This window comes from Cervus elaphus, chromosome 11, assembly GCF_910594005.1.
Source record: "Cervus elaphus chromosome 11, mCerEla1.1, whole genome shotgun sequence".
NCBI lineage: Eukaryota > Metazoa > Chordata > Mammalia > Artiodactyla > Cervidae > Cervus > Cervus elaphus.
In genome coordinates, this window is record NC_057825.1 from 60,081,006 (window position 1) to 60,095,091 (window position 14,086).

General features: G+C 47.5%; 1 protein-coding gene across 7 annotated transcripts in view; it reads left to right on the forward strand.

The window, feature by feature from the left end:
• CCDC138 (coiled-coil domain containing 138) overlaps window positions 1-12,277 on the forward strand; it is a 29,106-nt gene extending 16,829 nt beyond the window's left edge. For 6 of the 7 annotated variants that reach the window (XM_043917901.1, XM_043917902.1, XM_043917903.1 and 3 more), the window contains 4 exons: window positions 2,759-2,951; window positions 4,816-4,992; window positions 10,088-10,226; window positions 11,745-12,277. In XM_043917901.1, the coding sequence (XP_043773836.1) occupies window positions 2,759-2,951; window positions 4,816-4,992; window positions 10,088-10,226; window positions 11,745-11,910 (675 nt within the window). In that variant the 3' untranslated portion in view covers window positions 11,911-12,277. Of the gene's footprint in view, window positions 1-2,312; window positions 2,363-2,758; window positions 2,952-4,815; window positions 4,993-10,087; window positions 10,227-11,744 lie in introns of those variants that run through there. The other variant, XM_043917907.1, reaches the window with a different exon arrangement.
• The last annotated feature ends 1,809 nt before the right edge of the window (window positions 12,278-14,086 follow it).

A 14,086-nucleotide genomic window follows, 5' to 3' on the forward strand; every position in this document is an offset into this window, starting at 1 on the left:
GCCTCCCTTGTGTCGTTCACCACTTACTCTTCTTCTCCTTCTCTTTCCTCTTTCTCAGTGCAGTGGGTCATTGTTTGTGAGCTTCAGAATTGTATAATGAGTTTCACTGTGTTAGGTTATTGTTGAAACTAATGCTTCCCCCTGCCCTGTTATTTAATTTATGGTTTCTCATATTCTTGAAGGTAATAGAAATTGATTTTTTGTGCTTATATCAATAAACACACACCAGCTAAATGGGACTATGATTGTTAGGATAAGCTAATCAAAGAAGGAGAGTTACTCCAGTGTCATGTAAATGAAGGGTGTATGTTACCAGCTCACGTAGGGTTGTTTAATCCAAATGTGAGGTGTGTGTGTACCTGTTTGTGCTGTGAATTATAGTAGGTTTGTAAAATTTTTATTTCCCCAGTTAGAATTGGTACATCCTGACACAGGTTTCGTTCAGTTGAAAATGGGGAAGAAACGAAGCCTTGCTGGGGTAGTTTCCTCTTGGCCCCTCAGCCCTTAGGATGAGGGGGCTAAGCTGCTCCTTGCAGGGCTGATGGTTATGTAGCCGGATGGCTGAGGTTTAGGAAAATACCTTTCCTGAGGAAATCCTAAATATTTTGCCATCATGGTAAACAAGTGCTTGAGCATGTGTGTGGGGGAGCATGTGAACATGTGCACCCACACACTTAATATCATCTGAATGTATTGGTTGTAAGCTTGTAACAAAAGAAAGTTACATAAAATGATCAAGTCTGTTCAAAGTCACTGTGACTTTATTGTTTGTGTGATGGTTTCTGAGAAAGGTTGGCTGAATTCTCGCTTTCAGCCATCAAAGGCTAGACTCAGCACTGAGTGAGACTTTGTCTTCCTTCCAGAATAGTCTTCTCATTCTTCCTGAGACAGTTCGTGCTGCACTGTCTCCAATGTGGACTCGGCTGCTCCGTGTGCTTTGGGGCGGGGCTGCCAGCTGCACGGCTTTCTGCTGAGAAGTATTGTTCTCACCCGCGAATTGCTAAACACTTACTGATGGGTTTTTAATAATTTAGTTTTAATAGTTGTCAAAGTACTAGTACATTAGTTCAGCTTTTTATTTTGAGGAAATTATAGATTCTCTGTGGTCATAAGAAATAATAGATACGTTGTGTCCGTCTCCCGAGGGTGACGCAGTGCAGAACAGGTACAGTGTCACCGTCAGGGCCTCGGTCAGGTGACAGAACAGTCCCATCTCCCTCCAGAGCCTCACGTTGCTCTTCTCATATGTAGACGTCAAGTTTTAGAGCAGCACTGAGCGTGGAGATTTCCCAGGTACCCTGCCCTACACCTGCACCCCCCCCCAATCAGCATCCCTGCCAGACAGAATCTTCTTCACAGTCAACGTCCTGCGTGGATGTGCCGTCATCCACCAACATCTTGGTGGTGTGTGTTCTGTGGGTTTTGACAAATGTATTGGAGCCTGTAACCATTGTTACGCTATCACACCATATAGTTTGATATAAAATTTGATGCAAAAAAATCAAAATTTGATACAAAAAAAATAATTTGTCGTAAAAATCCTCTGTGCTGTGCCTGTTCTCCCCCACTGCACCTGGTCCATTTACTGCCTGGGTAGTCCTGCCTTTTCCAGAATGTCACAGAGCTGGGGTGACACAGTGCGTGCCCTTTTAACATGGGCTTCTCCCACATCGTCATATGTATTAAGGCTCCTGCATGCCTTTCCATGGCCTAATAGCTCTTTTCAGCTCTGGATACTGTTCTACTGTCTGGAGACCACTGTTTATCCATCACCTACTGACAGACATGTTGGTTGCTTCCAAGATTTGGCAGCTCTGAGTAGAGTTGCTGTCACATCCACAGGCAGGTTTTTGTGTGGATGTAAGTTTTTGGCTCCTTCAGGAGCTGAAATATCAGGGAGCGTGGTTATTGGCTAAGAGGATGCTTTGTTGTTTAAGAAGCTGAAGCCTGTCTTTCGAGAGGCTGCCCTCTCTGGTCCCCCAGCAGTGCTGAGGGTACCTGTTGCCCTCATGGGCTGACCAGCATTTGGTGGTGTCGGGGTTTGGGGCATCAGCCCTCCCTGTCGTGTGGGATGTTACTCCACAGGGGTTTCACCCTGATGACATGTGCAGTGCTACTTCTTGTGTCTGCCTGGCATCTGTGTGTCGTCTTGGCTGCGGTGTCCGGGTCATCTGTGCATTTTTGATTGGGCTGTGTTCTCTTACTGCTGAGTCTCTAGAATTCTATCAGTATTTGGGTAACAGTCTTTCAGATATGTCTTTTACACATGTTTTCTCCCCCGTCTCTGGCTTGTCCTGTTATTCTCTTGACAGTGCTTTCACAGAGCAGGAGGTTTTGATTTTAACGAAGTCCAGCTTATCAGGTATTTTTGACAGATCGTGCGGTGGGTGTTGTATCTGCAGGTGATCACATACCCGAGGTGTTGTCGTGTCTTCCTGGAGACCTCACCCTCCATCACTACGTGGTGCCCCTCCTTTCCCTGGTAACTGCCTGCTCTGAAGCCTCTTTGAGGCTGAGAACTGCTCCAGCCTCTCGGTCACTTGTCAGCCTGGTGTGTGTTCTTTGTTCATTCCCTTTTCATCTCTGTGTGTCTGCAGAGTGGGTTTCTTGTATTCTGCTTTTCAATCCTCTGTATTTTCAGCTCCATTGAAGTTTTTTTAGTTAGCTTATTTTTAGTTCATATATTTGATTGTAGTATTTAAAATATCTATTTCCTGACCATGGATAAGTGTACTGCAAGAGTTCATATTTTTAACAGCACTCGACCATGACAACCACACTGAGGAGGTTGGGTGAAGACATATTCAGAGGAGTGGTGACGAAGGGTGTTCAGGACGCAGCCTTAGAGCACTCAGTGGAGAGTCGACCAAGGACAGCTGCCTTCTTCAAGAGCACCAGCTTGCCCCTGAGATTCGTGTCCACTTTAATTGTCCTCAAAACAGTCACTCAAGGTAAGCCTTCAGATTGTCCACAGTGAAGCAGTTCTTACATAGTTACACATTTTACTTTTTCAGAATGGACTAGTGTGCTGTTTCGTGCTGGGGGCCCAGTATCTCCTAGAATGACTGTAGTTGCTGAAGTTGAGAAGGTCAGTGGTGGGTTGGCTTGTTGCCCTACAGGGCCTTTACTGATGCGCCTGGATCCTGTGTCCACAGCAGCCTTTGCTGCCACCTGCCTCACAGAACCCACACAGCATGAAGAGTGCGCCTTTACAGATCCACTGGGACAACGCTTGGTGGGCCGGAGCCCGAGGGCCAATGAGGCCCAGCACTTATTTCTGTGAATAGAGTTTAGTTGAACTAACAACTTTAGTTGTTAATCTGCCTCCCATGGCCTCTTGACTGCTTTTCCTCATAACAGCAGAGCTCAGTAGCTAGCGACGGAGAGCGCCCGCCTACCAGACAGTGCGTCTGTCTTTGTTCTCTTCTTCCTTGTGGTTATGGTCCCCAGAGTTGTATCAGAAGGGGTAGTGGCTGTCTGAGATGTGTGCGAGAAGCCCAGACCAGAGTTCACCATGTATCAACATACATGGTCACATCATCAGAGACACAGTGATGGTTGTTGCTGGTAATGCGAATGGGAAGAAGAGATAAGCAGGAAGGATTCGGTGCCTCCTCCCCAACTCTGTGCAGTCCAGTATTGGACACACTGTCCCTGGCACTGGCCTCAAACACGTGGGAATGGACATGGAAGCAAAAAAACTGGTGACTTGGGGATGGTCCCTGCAGGTCAGACAGTCAGGGGCACTGGCAGAGAGAAGTGCTGTTGCCGTGTGCTACGGGCTGAATGTTTGTCCCTCTCACAGTTCACGTGGGGACCCTACTCCCAGGGAGGTGGTGTCAGGAGACTGGCCTTCGAGGGGTGCTCAGGTCATGGGGGTGGCGCCCTGATGGACAAGACCCCACAGAGCTCATGACTAGAGTGTTAACTATTCTGATCATCAGTAATAAGGAACAATAATGAGCGAGGAAAGAGATACTATTCATGTAAGCAAAGCAGAATCTGTGAAATGTGGACCTTGCTGTAACATGGTGTCAGTAAAACCTCATCCACTGTGAAACATAACAGGATGTAAGTACAGAGTTTGTAAGTAACGGTGAGTGCCCAGGTCAGGGAAGGGTTATCGCTGGAGTGTCAGGGCAGAAATCAAGGACTTCTGTTCTTCACGAGCGTCTGCATAGACATGAATCTGGTGTGGGTTTGACACTTTGTGTTAACTCTTCGTGCACTATCTGCATATTATCTGACCTCAGGTCCATCCTACAGTCAGGATGGTCAGGCCCCCCAGCCATTCCTCCTGGCGGAGGTATCACAGGCAACCCAACCAGGTTGGTCTCCTGATCTCTGGGAGTGGCTCCCATTTGGTCTTGATCTGGAGGCAGAAACCCTCGTTTTTATAAAGTTACATTTTGAAACAGGTTGATGGGAGCAGCAGTAGCAAGAAACTTTGTCTCAGAAGCATCTGTCGAGGTGGCGGCAGTGATGCTGCTCACAGGTGGCAGCAGGCAGTAGTCATGATCAGACTGCTGAATATTAACTGTTTTCTTTGATATAAAGAAGGAGTGGTGTTCATTGTAATTTCAGTGTTAAACAGGGAATTTCTGAGTGAAGTTTACCCTGTCGTAATGTACCATCTCCTCCCATTTCAGTCCTGACAGCTGAGTGAAGGGCAGTGTCTGAATTCAGCCCGTCTCGTCTGATCCTTTGGTTTCTCCTTTTCTCTTGTGATTGTGGCCGAATTGGGGTTCCCTTCCTGCCATGTCTGTGACCTGCTGGGCTAACGACGCGGTCATTGTCTGATGCCCTGTCTTCCAGCTGACTTCCTGGCGCAGGCATTTGACTCGCTATGTCTGGACCTGCAGGCGGACGAGGGGAAGAGCCTGTTCCTGCAGCTGCAGGCGGTGCCGGTGGTGCTGAGCCACCTGAAGCTGTCCAGCCGGGGGCTGCTGCCCAGCGTGATGGACAGCCTGCTGCAGATGACCGTGGAATCCAGTGAGTCTCACATCCAATAGCGGGAGGGAGGGGGGAGTCCAGAGAGTGTCGTTCCCAGTGAGGGCGGTGGTGTGCGTCTCTTCTCAACGTGTAGCTGTGTTGTGTCGGGCACAGCGGAGTCACAGGGTCAGCAGTGCCGAGCAGAGTTCTGGAGCCTCCCCCTTTGTCCACCTGTCCCCCAGCTTTCCCAGGGCCTCAGTGTGAAGACACACTCGTTTTCCAAACCCTTCTCTGTTCCTCATGTCTGTTGTCCGGCAGAGCAGCCATGTCCTCCTGGTGGCTGGGAGGGAGCAACCCCACCTGCAGGGCACATGGGGACCTGGCCTCCTCCCGTGAGACCCCCACAGCCTCCCTGCGTCTCTGATGCTCGAGTGCATGAAGCACTGTGGTCAGTGGGGTTTTCCTCTCAGCGATGGCCCTGGTGAGTAAGACAGGCTCTTACTCGCTGGTGGGGGCTCCTCCCCAGCCCAGCCGGGACTCTGATGGGCTTCGCCTTGTTCTTCAGACCCCTCGCCTTGTTCTTCAGACCCCAGGGAAGCCCCTCAACTTGTGGGAAGCTGCCATTTTACTTCAGTGCTTCTTTCCACTCTCAGTTTCTCATCTTCCGTGCACGGCACTTCTCATTGTGCCTCGAGAACATGGAACCACAGCCAGGAAGCCCACGCTCTGTGTGGGCGCCAGCAAGCAAGGGCAGGTCCCTGGTGGCCAGCTGTCCCTCCAACCTCCCTGGATGTGGTCTGTGTGCCTGTTTCCCCACAGCGGTCCTGCAAGGAGGCCCTGGGGAGAGCCGGGGCCTGGCGGGTCAGCTGGCTTGTCCTGGACTCACTGCTGGGCTAAGGCGGAGCTTGGACTTGAACCCAGGGCTGTGGGTTGGGGAGGGGCTCTGCCACACACTCCCCACCCTGGGCTGCTTCCTCCTGCCCCAGGGGGACAGCCTCCGCTGACCGAGTTTATTCATGTTCATCTCTTGACTGTCACTGTTAAAAGATCAGACTGCCCACTGGAGTCTAACTCTTAACTACCTGAGCGGTGATGGTGACGTCGTAGCTCTTGACTGGCTGATATCAGGTCTGCAGCAGCAGTGCAAAATTAGTAACTGAGACACAGACTCAAGGTTATTTCCAACAAGTTTCGCAGGATTTTTTTCAGTAAGGAAAGCAAAACTCCTGTCAGGTGTAAATGTCTTTCAGCAGAGACAAAGCCACCTGAGTGTCTGACAGACGAAGTCGCCGTGTAGCCAGAGGGCACCGTGGTTCAAGCTCAGAAGTACTGGGGGCCTACAGCACCCGTGCGGGAGACCATGTCTGGTGCCTCATGCACGGCCCAGCGCCTCTGTCCCAGCCGCCCTCACCCTCTCTTGCTCTTCCCGTCCCGTGGGGTAAACAACTGCTCCTGAGGCTGCTCTATGGGAGTTGTTCTGACAGAGAGATGGGACCCAGGAAACCGGAAGTGGTGTAACTTTGAGGGTTGCTGACTGAGGTGTGTGTATTTGTTGGATGCATTTTCCATTTTTAGCAAAAACCCAATGCCTGGTACTAGCCAACAAAGTTTGTTGAAGGGATAAATGAATCATAGATCAAAATACAGCAAATACTTCCTACTCTTGGTTTTGTTTTGTTTTTTTTAGGTTTGAGGTGGGAAACTCATTTCACCATATTATTGTTTAGTTGCTCAGTCATGTCTGACTCTTTGTGACCCTAAGGATTATATCCTGCCAGACTCCTCCATCCATGGGATTCTCCAGGCAAGAATACTGGAGTGGGTTGCCATTCCCTTCTCCAGGGGATCTTCTCAACCCAGGGCTTGAACCCACACCTGCGTTGCAGGTAGACTGTACTTCTGAGCCACTGGGGAAGCCCTCTTTTACCATATAACTGTTTAGGAAGAATTGTTGGAAAAGAAATCACGATAGCTCTGGTCTGCAGCTCTTGGGCTTTGGTGGCCTGTGTATGCAGTGCTGTGGTTTGGGCCTTGGGTCTGCCACTCTGCTGAATGGGGCCTCCTCAGTGCCTGTCTGGGGCTCTGGACCCAAGGGCCTGGGAAGAGCTGCCAGTGGCTAGGTTATGCCTGGTGATATCCACCTGGGGGTCAGTGTAGAAATGGCCTGAGATTGCGAGGTGACTCCACAGTTGTTTCATGTCTGTTAAATCCCACAGTAATTTAAAACATTGGGCATATATTCTGTATGTTTGTTGTATTTCGTCTTCTAGTGTTTTTAGCAGCATTGTAAAATGGTAAACTGAGACACATTGTAACTTGAAAAGTTTATTTGAGCAAACAGCGTTTCCAGGGGGCTTGGTGGGGCCTCGGGCAGAGGCTTTTGTGGACCAGACTCAGAAGTAGAGAAACTTTGTGATTGTCTGTCTATTCTGTAGTGCTCACCTTAGCTGGCTGTTGGGTTCATCATTCTGGAGTCTTGTGTCTCAGATTCAAGTTGAGTTCTAGTTTGTCTAGTGGGCTGTGACTGGGGGACCTGAGCCACCCAGTTTGGTGGTCACCTTGTTTCATGACTGTCGTCATGTATTTGGGGGACGGTGGTGGGTTCCCGGAAGACCGGTCCTTGGTACAGACATGGAGAAGCAGTAGGAGCTCTGTGTGTGTCCAGGGTCCCCTGTCCATCCGCTGCAGGTTGTCGTTGCCATCCCAACCTACCTCCCGCCAAGTGTGAGAAGTACCAGGAACCGTGTGGGCAGAGTTCTCTGAAAGCCGCTGGGCCACGCTTCTGTGAGTGAAAGGAGGTCTGTGCGTTGCTCTACCTGAGCGTGTGTTGTGAGCACAATGTTATTTTCAGATTGAGGGCTTCTGATTATATATTTTGCGCGTGAATATAAATCAGACAATAATTGAGCAGTGTGCTTTTAGAAAATTACTCTGTAGTTTCTTTTTTTCTTCTGTCATTGGTGAAAGCTGTCACTCACTTACCTGGGCTTAGCTGTGTAAGAGCATGAGTTTCACTGTCTCTTGAAGAACTTTGCTTTTCTTGTCAGATGTAGTTTAAATAAAATGATTTAAGTTTGTATTTGTATCATTAGTTTATTCTCTTTTGTGCTTTAGAAACCATCTTGTGCTACCGTTTAACACCTGAATGGAACAATGTATTTGAGTATGTTTTTCAGATCTTGTTTTTCTTTTTTAAGTAGTTTATTTTTATTATGAAAGTAATAGAATTTGGGAAACTGGCCAAAAAGCCAAAAGTCCTACTATCCAAAAATAGGTACATTCACAAGCCTATTGTGAATTGTGCTTTTGCAAGTACTTCTTTTTTTTTTAAACATACTGAAGGTGTGTGGAAACCTTGCCTTGAACAGATCTTCCGGCACCATTTCTCCAGCAGCATTTGCTCCCTTCATATCTCTCTGTCACATTTTGGTCATTCTCTTGGTGTTTCAAACCTTTTCATTATTACTGTGTGTGTTACAGTGATCTGTGACCAGTGGTCTTGATGTTACTCTTGTCATGGTTTGGGGCAGGAGGAGCGGGGGGAGGGGGCAGCCGGTGAACTTAATAATGTTGTGTGTGTTCTGCCAGCATCGCTGACTGCAGTTCCCCCATCTCTTTCCTCGGGTCTCCCTGCTCCCTGACACACAGTATTGAAATTAGGCTAATTAATACCCCTGCAGTGGCCTCAAGAGAGTTCATGTGAGAGGACAAGTACTCCTCTCTCACTTAAAATGGAAAGCTAGACGTGATTAAAGTCAGTGAGAAAGGTGGGTCAGAAGCAAAGACAGGCCTGCAGCGGGGGTTCTTCCACTACAGCTGTTAGCCGAGTTGTGAATGCAAAGGAAAAGTTCTTGAAGGAAATTAAAGGTGCTGCCTAGTGAACACACAAATGACAAGAGAGCGACAGAGCTTTATTGTTGATGTGGAGAAAATCTCAGTGTCTGGATAGAAGATCAGCCCAGCCACAGCACTCCCTGAAGACAACATCTAATCCAGGGCAGGGCTAGATTCACAGTGCTCCGTGAAGCTGCAGGTGCTTGTCCAGAGATTTGGCTGAGAGAGTTCATGAAGGTGATTTAAAGAAATATGGCTGAAAACTTACCACATGTGAGGAAAGACATGCTTTTACAAATCTAAGAATTTCACCAAATTCCACAGCTCAGTGAAGTCCAGGATAAACCCAGAGAGACCCCACCTTGGAGACACATGATATTAAAAGTGTCAGACTGTCAAAAACAGAGAATCTTGAAAGCAGCCAGAGAAAGTGTGGTCTGTGCACCATGGAATATTATTCAGCCTTTAAAAAGGTGGAACCTGACACCTGCTACACCACGGATGGGATTCACAGATGTTATGCTCAGTGTAATAAGACAGACACAGAAGGGCAGATCCCCTGTGACTTAACACATGTGAGGTCCCTCGTGTTGTCAGGTGTAGAGATAGGAGGTAGGAATGGGCTACAGAAGCTGGGGGTTAGTGACTCATGGGACAGAGTCAGCTGGGGAAGGTAAGCAGCTCTGGGGTGCATGGGGTGGTGTTTGCACAATGGCACGTGTGCACTTAACACTAGCAAACACTATGCTTTTCCAAGTGGTTACAATGCATATTTAACCACAATTTGAAAATTAAATATAAATGAACTTTTATTGCTCAAAAAAATTCAAGCAAGGAAGACTACAGAAAACATAAGTCTTTTCAGAAAGATTTTATTAAAATCTTCAATCTTTTCTTTTATGAATCTTTCCCACTTTTGCTTTTATGCTAAAAAGTTCTTCCTTATTCACTGATTGTGCAAGTTGTCGTTAACATGTAAATGAAATTCTTAAATTTAAGATGTTTTTAAAAATTACCACCCCAACAGAATTTCTTATTAAATACTGCTAAAGCAGTGTTTAAACAGCCTCCTCTTATGGACATTATTCTCGATTCTGCTTAAAGGAAGAATCTGACGTCTGAAGAATGGAACTGTCTGACATCATTACCTTCAGTTTGCTTGTTCAACAAGAGCCAGTAGATATTTTAATTCTTCCAGTGATGGTATTTTCCCCACAGTGTCAGAGTGGAAAGAATGGAAACCCTACCCAGCAGGGTTGGTAACTGCGCCCCGCAGGTGCTGGTCCCTTGCCCACTGCCCCTGACAACACCTGTCTTGCAGGTGCCCTGCAGCCCTTTCTGGAGGCCTGCAGCTGCTCGCTCTTCTTCCGGACCTGCTCTGTGCTGCTCCGGGCCCCGAAGCTCGACATCCACGTCCTAGAGAAGCTCAGTATCATCCTGCAGAAACTTTCCAAAATCAAGTAAGGATTTCTGATTTCTGACCTTTCTCATCAGAAACTAGCTCACTGTGATCATTTAGATTTCTGCTTCCTGCACTGGCTCCACTGTGATTATTGAATCAGAGTTTCTAGCAAGTGTGTGGTGTGTTGATGCTGGTCTCAGGCCACACACTTAGTGACAGAGTGAACCCTGAACCAGCTTCCTGCAGGCTGGCGCACTGTGATCACAGGTGGCAGATGAAGGTGTGTCCTGCTGGTGCTCACTGTGGATGCACTGGGTCAGGGGTGAGAAGGAAGCAGGCAGAAAAGACTGTGACCAGTGCTGGCCACAAACAGTTGTGAACGCACTGCTGCACTGGTTTGATTTCATTGCCGTAAGTGAGGGCTTTCTTTTTCTATTTCTTCTTTCCCTGATGCAAGCATTGGTATTTAAATTATTTTTTTTAAAAAAAGGACATGGACTTTAAGCTATATTTTCCCTGAATCTCGTATACTCTAGTGTTTCTTTGAGGGGAGTCTGAACACCTTCTGTGTGTTGTGTTTTTATGACGTGACCTCTTGGTGTGGTTCAGTGAACACAACGCACCCTGAAGTTACTTGTGGTTGTGTGACCGCAGGTCAGCCTGTCCTGCCTGGTGTCACACACGATGTGTAGTAAATTATTTGTTGTCACGTTGTGACCTCACCCTCAGTTCAACAAGTTGCTAGTTTAGCTCTGGTGTCATTCAGGCTTGTCAGTTCATTGTCCTTCTTTTCTCTCAGGAGGGCTGGCCGTTACTGTCTTGATTTGTAATCAGTGAGTTCTCCAGGAGGCCTGTGGTCCTTCACCCTCTGTGGTGCCCTGAGGCTGCCAGGGGTGTTTCATTCCTCTGGGTTCTCGCTCCTGGAACTGGTGGAAGTGTAGTTCCCATGTGGCTGTGTCCTGGGCCAGAGCTTTGTAGTTTGTGTTCATTTCAGGCATAGATAAAGAATTGGAACAAAGCATGAATGAGGGACTGGGAATCCTTGATGCCCAAGCCAGCCTTAGCATAAACCTATAAATCCAGAGAGATGGAGAACCCTGGATGTGAGGTGGATGGTTATAAAGGTTACCATAGAGGGAAATAGATGTGGACAAGAAAGTAAGAAATACGTTACCAAATACGAGTCTAACTTATTGAAAGTGAGGTTGCTGACTGGTTGCTCTGCAGAGGACAGTGGCCAGGAGCTAAGTCAAGAGGTCAGCTAGTGGTCTGCTCCATGAAGAAGCTGACATACCTGAGACATGGTGGTCAAGTACTTGACTCTGGCTGGCTGAGGGCAAGCCCGCTCTGGTAGTGACTATGGTGTAGGCTCCAGGGTGATGAATTGTCCTCTTTTCTCCTTGAATACTTTTCCACGTTAGGCCTGTTTCACAGATCGTGTCTTGTCTGTCTCAACATGTGAATCCTCTAGTTACCTATTTCCTCCGCTATGTGTGAAACAGGCTGCCATTCACACGTAAGGCTCTCTCACTGTTCTTGAGTGTGAGATGGCATTAAGGTGCTCCCTCTCTTGCAGGAGTAATAAGAAGCTCTTTGAACTCTTCACAATCCACCTGATGCTTCAGGAGATACAGAGGACGACGCACCCGGAGCATGCCTTTCTGTGCATCAACCTCAACTCCACTTTGTTCAATTTGGGTCTAACGAAGTGCAACTCCCTGGCCGCCAGCACAAACCCTTAGACTGGTCGTTACTATTTACAGATACTGCGTGCATGCTGCTGCTTGTCAGATTGTAAAAATCAGCAAACTAACTAAAAGTCTACTGAGTAAAGTTACGTATGAGTAGCATCATTTATCATGAAAAATGGGAAAAAAATTTTTTTTAATTTAATTTTTTTTTTTTTTTAAGTTTTTTAAAACTTAAAATGAAACCCATGGAAGCTGCAGCAAGTTTGGACTTTTTCCATTTGGCTCAGGTGGTACTCATGTACACAATGGAACTTTCAGGGCAAATGACACTGGGGCTACTCTTTGTAAAATTGTTTTGGGAAAATTCCTAAAATTATGTGATTATTTGGAATAAAATTGGTGTTTGTGTGGGAGTACAGTTAGATCATATTGTTCTATTTTCTTAACATGTGAAGAGCCTCGCCTTCCATAAGTAGAAGCACGTACATCTGAGCTGCCATGGGCCCAGCACCGGGGACCTCGCTGCCATCAGAAAGGAGGGGTATGACCAGGATCCAGGTGAGCTGGCACTCGGGGTGTGGGACAGAGGGTGGACGCACAGAGGAAATCAGAAATTATACTCTTTAGCATAACTCTAACCCTGGGATCTGGAGACCTGGGCCTTTTCAAGAGAATATAAGAAGCTGTGCAGTTTGTGAAGCAGAAATCCATACAGAGAGCAGGCTAAGGTGATGTGGAGGCTTTATAGGAACTTGAAAATGCAGAAGAAAAAATGAGCATCCTTCGTCAATGCTACAGGAGGTGGCATCAGTGCTGGGGGCAGGCAGACGGCGTGGGGCTGGCACTTCTGAAGGGGCCAAGTTCTGGGCCACAGCCAAGTGGAGATGGAAGGCACCTGTCCACACCAAGGAGACCATGAGGAAGGGGCTATGTGCATACACATTGTTGATGGAGGGGGAAGGCAGACGGAAACCACTGCCTTCAGGAAAGGAGACTTGCCGGAGGTTGATAGGGAGCCACCCCTCTGGCTCGGGGGGGTGGGATCTCTGAGGGTTCACGGCTGGTGGACATGCCTGTTGTCAGTGAAGACAGTGGAAAAACGTTTTCAGATTTGTGGGTATTCAGAAGTTACACCACTTACCCACTGTTCCTGAGAAGAGAAACTGCACAGATTATTCTAACCAATTTAGTATTGAGTTTACAGAATCAGCATCATACCAAAAGACTGCAGTGAACACTGAAACCACTTAAACATAGGTAGGTTTAAATCATTGTAATTCATGTATAAAATGGAGGGAAATGTTAAATTTTTTGGAAGGGTAAACAATAGGGAGAGCAGTGGTTGAGAGTGTGTGCATGAGATTCGACTAGCCAGCATCAGGAGCAGCAGCTGTGGGGCCTGGGGTCAAGGTGGGGAGGGCGAGGTGAGTGAAGGGCCCTTCATAAGTCTTTATCAGAGATGGAGTTGAACATTCAATTTCAGTGGTAACTTTGACAAAACAGGGCTTCCCTGATAGCTCAGTTGGTAAAGAATCCGCCTGCAATGCAGGAGACCCTGGTTCGATTCCTGGGTCGGGAAGATCCACTTGAGAAGGGTTAGGCTACCCACTCCATTGTTCTTGAGCTTCCCTTGTAGCTCAGCTGGTAAAGAATCTGCCTGCAGTGTGGGAAACCAGGGTTCGATCCCTGGGTTGGGAAGATATCCTGGAGGAGGGAAAGGCTACCCTCTCCAGAATTCTGGCCTGGAGAATTCCATGGACTGTATAGTCCACTAGGGTCGCAGAGTCGGACACAACTGAGCAACTTTCACCTTGACAAGAATGAAGAAGGCTACAAGAATGCTTTTGGGAAATGTCAGAGTAAGTGTTAAAAGCAGAAGAGATTGCTTTTAACTGAAAACTAAAATGCATATATGCTACTGTTAAGTCACTTCAGTTGAGTCCGACTTTGTGTGACCCCATAGACGGCTCCCCCATCCCTGGGATTCTCCAGGCAAGAACACTGGAGTGGGTTGCCATTTCCTTCTCCAATGCATGAAAATGAAAAGTGAAAGTGAAGTCGCTCAGTCGTGTGGGACTCTCAGCAACCCCATGGACTGCAACCTACCAGGCTCCTCCATCCATGGGATTTTCCAGGCAAGAGTACTGGAGTGGGGTGCCATTGCCTTCTCCAAAATGCATATATAGACATGGCAAAACATAGAAAGCCAGGAACATGAACAAAAATA